Source organism: Nelumbo nucifera, chromosome 2 (genome assembly GCF_055504915.1).
Source record: "Nelumbo nucifera cultivar China Antique chromosome 2, China Antique-T2T, whole genome shotgun sequence".
Classification (NCBI taxonomy): domain Eukaryota; kingdom Viridiplantae; phylum Streptophyta; class Magnoliopsida; order Proteales; family Nelumbonaceae; genus Nelumbo; species Nelumbo nucifera.
Window position 1 is genome coordinate 59,115,138 of NC_142650.1, and position 6,952 is coordinate 59,122,089.

The 6,952-nt window shown below is 38.9% G+C and overlaps 1 protein-coding gene across 1 annotated transcript; it reads left to right on the forward strand.

Moving 5' to 3' along the window:
* The first annotated feature begins 296 nt into the window (after nt 1–296).
* LOC104612528 (UDP-D-apiose/UDP-D-xylose synthase 2-like) lies at nt 297–5,056 on the forward strand. The gene is made up of 9 exons (XM_010279969.3): nt 297–771; nt 901–993; nt 1,094–1,201; nt 3,352–3,466; nt 3,560–3,693; nt 3,773–3,874; nt 3,973–4,065; nt 4,236–4,371; nt 4,475–5,056. Exons 1-9 carry the CDS (start codon nt 499–501, stop codon nt 4,588–4,590), a joined length of 1,170 nt encoding a protein of 389 aa, XP_010278271.1. The 5' UTR covers nt 297–498; the 3' UTR covers nt 4,591–5,056.
* The last annotated feature ends 1,896 nt before the right edge of the window (nt 5,057–6,952 follow it).

The following is a 6,952-nucleotide window of genomic DNA, read 5'->3' on the forward strand; positions in this document are numbered from 1 at the left end:
AGAGGACATGATTCGGTTAACCGAACCGTGGAACGGACTCCCCTACTTGCGAGTTGTCACTACTATGTACTTACTATGTACATATCCCAATCCCAATCCCAGTGGCAATGGAATGTAAATAAGATGAATTTCCGTGGGCAGATGGGTACAGGAACACTAATATTGAAAACGATACACGTGACGACAGGGACGTACAACTCATGTTTTCAAGCGACTCACATGGATCGTAAATAATGGAAGTGAGCCCCCACGGAGAGGCCGAGAGCGTCCACGTAACCACTTCCCCTTCCTCTTCCATAAATACCCTTCGCTCCACTTCCCACCCAAAAATATAGAGAAAGAAAAAGGGGGCCGCCTCCTCTTCTTCATTTCCCGACGAACTAAACCCGTTCCTCCGCTGCGCCATTCGTCTTCGAGTTTTTCATCCTCCTCCTCCACCGGCGCACGATAGTAACCGAAAGCAACAGAGGAGAGAGCTAGAGTGTGAGGCATCCGAGAATGGCTTCTCCGGCGAGAGTGGATCTTGACGGGAACCCTATCAAGCCGATCACTATTTGCATGATCGGCGCCGGCGGGTTCATCGGGTCTCACCTCTGCGAGAAGTTGATGGCCGAGACTCCCCACAAGGTCTTGGCGGTTGATGTCTACAATGACAAGATCAAGCACCTCCTGGAGCCCGCTTCCCTGCCGTGGGCCGACCGAATCCAGTTTTACCGGATCAACATCAAGCATGACTCCAGGCTCGAGGGGCTCATCAAGATGGCAGATCTGGTCTGGTCTTGCTCCTCATTTCTGCTCTTCTTTTTTTTTTTCTGCGAATCCTGATTTCTTCTGTTTCCGAAGCCACTTTGATGGTTCAGATCTGTAGTTTCTTTGTTAATGTGGGCTCTTGTACTGTAGACTATTAATCTTGCCGCGATATGTACTCCGGCGGATTACAATACGCGTCCTCTTGACACAATTTACAGCAATTTCATCGATGCGCTCCCGGTGGTAAGCATTTTGGGTTAGTGATTAGTTAACTTGTTTGTCAATGGCTTTGGATTTAATCTTATTAGAGTGTCATTGATGGATGTGGATGGGGTTTACTCAGGTTAAGTATTGCTCGGAAAACAACAAACGTCTCATCCACTTCTCTACTTGTGAAGTCTACGGGAAAACGATTGGTAGCTTCCTTCCCAAGGAGCATCCTCTACGAAATGTAATCTATGCATTCCTCCCTCTCTTTTACTTGCAGGATTACTTTCGTGCTATTCTTGATTGTCTGTTTTAATGACATCTGATATGAATCGGTTGAATGTCGGACAATTTATTACGGAAATCTCTTTTTGCATCCATTCATGCAGTGCTTCGGAAGTTGTAATTTTCTGGATCCCATGTGCAACTCATTATTATACTTACTAACTATAGATTTTTTTGTAGGGACTCGAGAAAGTCTTTTCTTTTTATGTTTTTTGACGTAGATCTAATGGCATATAGAATTATTGGGGTCTATGGCATCCAATTCTCCTGGGGGTTGAATTTTAAAAGTAAAGGTTATAGCCCAAGTGTCATGATAGCTAGATTGTCCGGTTCCTTGGGCGAAGTAGTTTTGGAATGGCGCCATTTTGGCGGTTAAGGCATGGGCACATTTTGACTCGTTGTACTTGGGATACCTGAGATATAGAGAAAGAAAAGAAATTGTTGAGTATCACCTGCTAGGATGGTGATTATCAGAATGGTTCATTGAAACTTTTAGGATGTGCTAAGTTTACTAGTCAGTATCTCATATCCAAAGCATTCTAGGAGCCTAAGATTAGAGCTATCAAGATGCATCTTTGAAGCATGTGGAGGCCCATGTGTGCTCTTTTGAGAATTCTTTTGAGGCTGAAAATGAAATAACCATGAAGTAACAATTGGTTCATATTTCCATTTCATAAAGATTGGCTTTGAAAGGTGGTCTTTTCTGGTTCCATTCATCAACTAATGCAGGCTTACGATGGAGATTGGATGTCCTATTTCCAGGATGGAGTTTAGGTATTCTAGTTTGTTTATTAAGATTACGAGATCATCATATGTCCATAGAAGGTGGGGGTCCGTCACTCCGTCAGTGGATTTATAATGACCTTGAATTGATCAGTTAGTCTTGAAGTGTTCATTCCCCTCCACTGTTTATGTTGTTTATGAATATACATGCTTAACTAGGTTAAGATCAGAATGTAAAATGCACCTCTGGAACCTGGGGAAAAGCTTAAACGGTGGCTAAGTGATTTCTATAGGTGATAGCTGTGATTATTCCACCCGGTAGGACTGTTTTGGTGCATTGGAAGGCTCTAAAAGGAGGAGAGGGGTATTCCTGAAATGGAGTGATTTGGGTTAAACAAATTTGGATGGTAATTGATACAAAAAAGAATGGTTTCTACTTTAAAGGTAGATAGGCCTTGAATAGATTTGAATATCAGAACAGGGCCATCCTCATAATGGTAAGGTGATGTGGTGAACATGGTTACCCCACCTAAGCTACAAAGTGAACATGATAAATATGGTTCTACCTGTGGGCTCTTATATTGTTCAATAAGGAGTTTAGGTATCCACCTCTGTTGATATAGGCCTTTGTGGAGGCCTGTACTGTCTCTCTCAGTGAAGGCTATTATCTGCATTAGATGTTTCAAACCTGATTGGATTTAGATAAATGATATTGGAAGATGAATTTCATATTGCACATGGTTATAGCGGTGGATCTGTCTGCCTGTGTCTGAGAAGGTGTTGGTCAGGTCTTTTCAGGAGTTGTCTGTCTCTTCTCTTGGGTGACTACTGGTCACCTTTCTTGTAATTTCATATTTTTATTAAGTTTTATTTTACTTCCACAAAAAATCTAAAGCCCCCTTTCTCACTCTCATTCTCATAAGAAAAAGAATATTAAGAAAAAAAAACAAAAAAACTATCCCCTTCTCTTACTCCAGTTCTTGTCTATAGACACATTTGGCTCTACCTTTTCAGTGGCACTTAGCGAGTTGTCTTTTTTTTTTGGTTGATGGGTGGATCATAACATTCTACCTTTGCTATTATTTCCAGTTTGATAGGTTGTAATTATATTTGTGTGTCATTTTGGACTAGTAATGTAGATATTTGTACAAGCCGTTTGAAGGTGGACAACTTCATAAATCATGGAATGATACTGTTGCACATGAAGATTGAAACTTCATGCTGGACAATAATGTTTCTTATGTCTCAAAAGATCTTTTCTTTTTTACAGTTTTTTTTTTTCTTTTTTTTTATGGATAAGCTTTGCTTACAATTACCTGTTCAAAGAATCATCTTGCTATTTTAGTTGAGACTGCCAACTTTCTGATGGGTGTTATGATGGAATAGGATCCTAACTTCTATGTGCTCAAAGAAGATGCCTCTCCCTGCATTTTTGGCCCTATTGAGAAGCAGAGGTGGTCTTATGCATGTGCAAAACAATTGATTGAAAGGCTGATATATGGTCTGTGGGCAAATTCATTTATGAAGCAGTAAATTTCTCACTAGGAATTTCTTTCATCCTTTTTAAACCTTTGCTTATTTCAATTGATTACAGCTGAGGGTGCGGAAAATGGGCTTGAGTTTACCATTGTGAGGCCTTTCAACTGGATTGGTCCAAGGATGGACTTCATTCCTGGTATTGATGGTCCAAGCGAGGGTGTTCCAAGGGTTCTAGCATGCTTTAGTAACGTAAGTTCAAATTCCATTGTAGCTCCAGCAACTATAGGTGCATTTCTTTCTGACTTAATTATACCATTTCCATCTGCAGAATCTCCTTCGTTGTGAACCACTCAAGCTTGTGGATGGTGGCCAATCCCAAAGAACTTTTGTATACATCAAGGATGCCATTGAAGCTGTTCTCTTGATGATTGTATGTGAACAATCATTTTTCCTGTTTTGTTTACTTCTTTTTTGGCAATAAACTGCTTCGTTTACTTGGGAACTGAAAATTTGGTGATGATTATTCAGGAAAACCCGGCGAGGGCAAATGGTCAAATTTTCAATGTGGGCAACCCTAACAATGAAGTTACGGTGAGGCAGCTTGCAGAAATGATGACTGAGGTACTAAACAAGCTAATTCATGTTTTTGTTTCTCGTTGACCTCTCTCGTCTCAATGCTTTTATTTCAATTTATGTTATTTCCATGTTTATTCTAATATATTGTAATACTATAAATTTCTCTCTCTCTCTCTCACACATTCTGACAAAAAAAATCCCCATGCTCACTCCAGATTTATTCTAAAGTTAGTGGAGAACCTCCATTGGAGGTACCTAGCATTGATGTAAGCTCTAAAGAGTTCTATGGTGAAGGATATGATGATAGTGACAAGCGAATTCCGGACATGACGATTATCAACAAACAGCTTGGTACTGCTTCGTTTATTCATTGGCTACATACATCAAACGCTTCAGTCACGTTTAGCCTAGTAACATTGGTATTGACACAGTTTTTTGGAAATATGGGATGCAGGTTGGAACCCTAAGACATCTCTATGGGACTTGCTGGATTCAACGCTGACTTATCAGCACAGGACATACGCCGAGGCCATCAAACAGGCAATTGCAAAACCGGTTGCGTCCAGCTAAAAGGGACATACATGGTTGGTTGGATTGCTTTTCAGAATGCTGGTTCTTGTTCAAGGGGTGGTGTCCAATTCTTTTCAAGGAAGCATACACACATTCAAGTGGTTCATATATGAATATGATGTAATTTTGTTTTTTTGTTTTTTTTCTTTTTTTAGCCCAGCGTAGATAGTCTGTAGGTTCGATATCTGTAATTTTCTATATAAAAGTAGACAGTTGACTTTGGATAGGGTATGAATCTCTCATATTACTCTTGCATTGTTGCTACGGCATCCGCGACACTTGTTTGTATGTTGGGGCGGCATAAAATCTGCGGAAGCCCTTCATCATCTTCTTCTGTTTCCTAATCCTAAGTGCTGTAGTAGTGTGCTTTATCTGTGTTTTCTTCTTTGTTTCTCCTCCGACTCCGAGGGATGTACTGTCTTCTTTCCTTGCCTTAACTTTTTCATTGGCCCCTTGGCATTGGTGAGATTGCTTATTATTTATTTAAGTTCCACTTAGCAGCATGTAACACTGAATGGTTAATGGTATGCTAAACAAATACTTGTTTCATGAGATCATCCAGAGAAGGCTTGGTCTCTCCTCCTTGTGTACAAGATGCAAGAATAACTTTCCCAGTTTGCCAGCCAAAGGAAAACAAAATAAAAGACTTGAGGGTGCTTCTATGATATCTAATCTATGTCCAAAGGAAGAACATCATTTTCTTTTTTGTGAGCTTTGGATGGTCCCAGTTTATTTCGTTGGTAATTTTGTTGCAGGGAAGGGTTCCGATAGGGTTGTGGGAGTGGAATTTTCTCGCTTCTAGAAAATGCACAGTTATTGTGAACGAAATTCGTTCTCGTTGCATTGTGTTGTGGTTATTCAAATCATATTACAAAAGATGAAAAGAAGTTTCTTACAACAGTAGGATAACTGGAAGAAGCATCAAGGGAGAGAGGTGAAGTGGGGAACATCTCCTGCTGTTCCCAATACACGGTAGAGATGGCGGAGGCTTTAACAAACAGGTTGGGAGAGGGCGGGGTGACGGCTTTGGTTCTGCTTTCAGTAGTAGCTCCGAGCTCAGAATGTGATTCTTTAATCTGATTCTCTGTCAAGGGTTAACGCCATCCTGAAGGAGGACATCGGTTTCTCTCCTTGTCGATCGGTTCTAATGGATATAAGAATGCTTCAAATGTTCAGAGCAGTTCACCAAATGACAGCAATGTCAAGAGGAGAGTTGGGAGTTTTCTTTATTTTCTGTTATCCCAACTTGGCAACTTGGTTACAAACCGTATTAATTGAGGTTATTATTAATGCTTAATTTCAATGAAAGCTTTTCCTCTTAAAAAAAAAAGAATTTTATTAATACGTAGGCAATTGGACCGCAAAGGTTGTCTTGGAATTTAGAGTCCATGCGGTTTGGTTGATACGTGTACTGAATTACTGATGTAAAATTATGGCAGTGCAAATAATTTGAGTGTAAATTCTGACTTATTTGTTTCAAATTTTAGTTTATATTGTTTGATTGCAGTACAAATGAAGTAAATTAACACATGAATCTGAATAAAAGAAAATCCAAAACAAAATTAAACGAGAATTTACATTTCTTTTTTTTTTATTTGTACTCCCATGCATTTGTATTAGTGCAAATAAAATTGCATTGCAATCAAATACAGCCAGGTTCAGTTTGAAAGGAATACAAATACAAATATGTAGAATGTAAAACCTTGTATTTTATATGCATGATATTTGTATTTATACTTTTGGAAGGAGTTCAAATACAGTAGAATGTAAAACTTTGTATGCCATTTATACTGTATACATTTGTATTTATACTTTTGGAAGGAGTGCAAAAATGCAAATACTGATTGAAAAATACAAAATTCAAGACTTGCACATTTCTGTTTGCACTCTTTCCAAAGTGGGCCTAAATTACTTGTAATTCAGGACCTACTGCTACATTTCAAACTAAATGGTTTTGGGATTACGTTAAGCCAATTATGGAACTAAACATTTTAATTAAAGCAAGAGAACAACCATGTCTTCTGCTTACAGGTGGAATTAAATTTTTATTTTTGTGTGTACGGAGGTGAGAACTATATTTGAATTTCAGCCGTCAGTATAATGTTAATCGAGCAACTGCAAAGTTGTAGGAGTTCAAGTGTTCAACCTTGCATCCAGTATTTATTGGTATCATTCTTGTCATTTAAGTTGATCTTTCAAAAATCAGTTGTGAATTTGTTAGGTAGTGATTCTAAAGGGTATTTTTCAAAAAATGCATAAAATATCACAAGAAAAAAAAAAGAAATCAGCATGTGTTGGCATCAAGTAATATATCTGATGATTTGTAAAGCATCGAATCACTGTCTCTACTTTACACATAGGA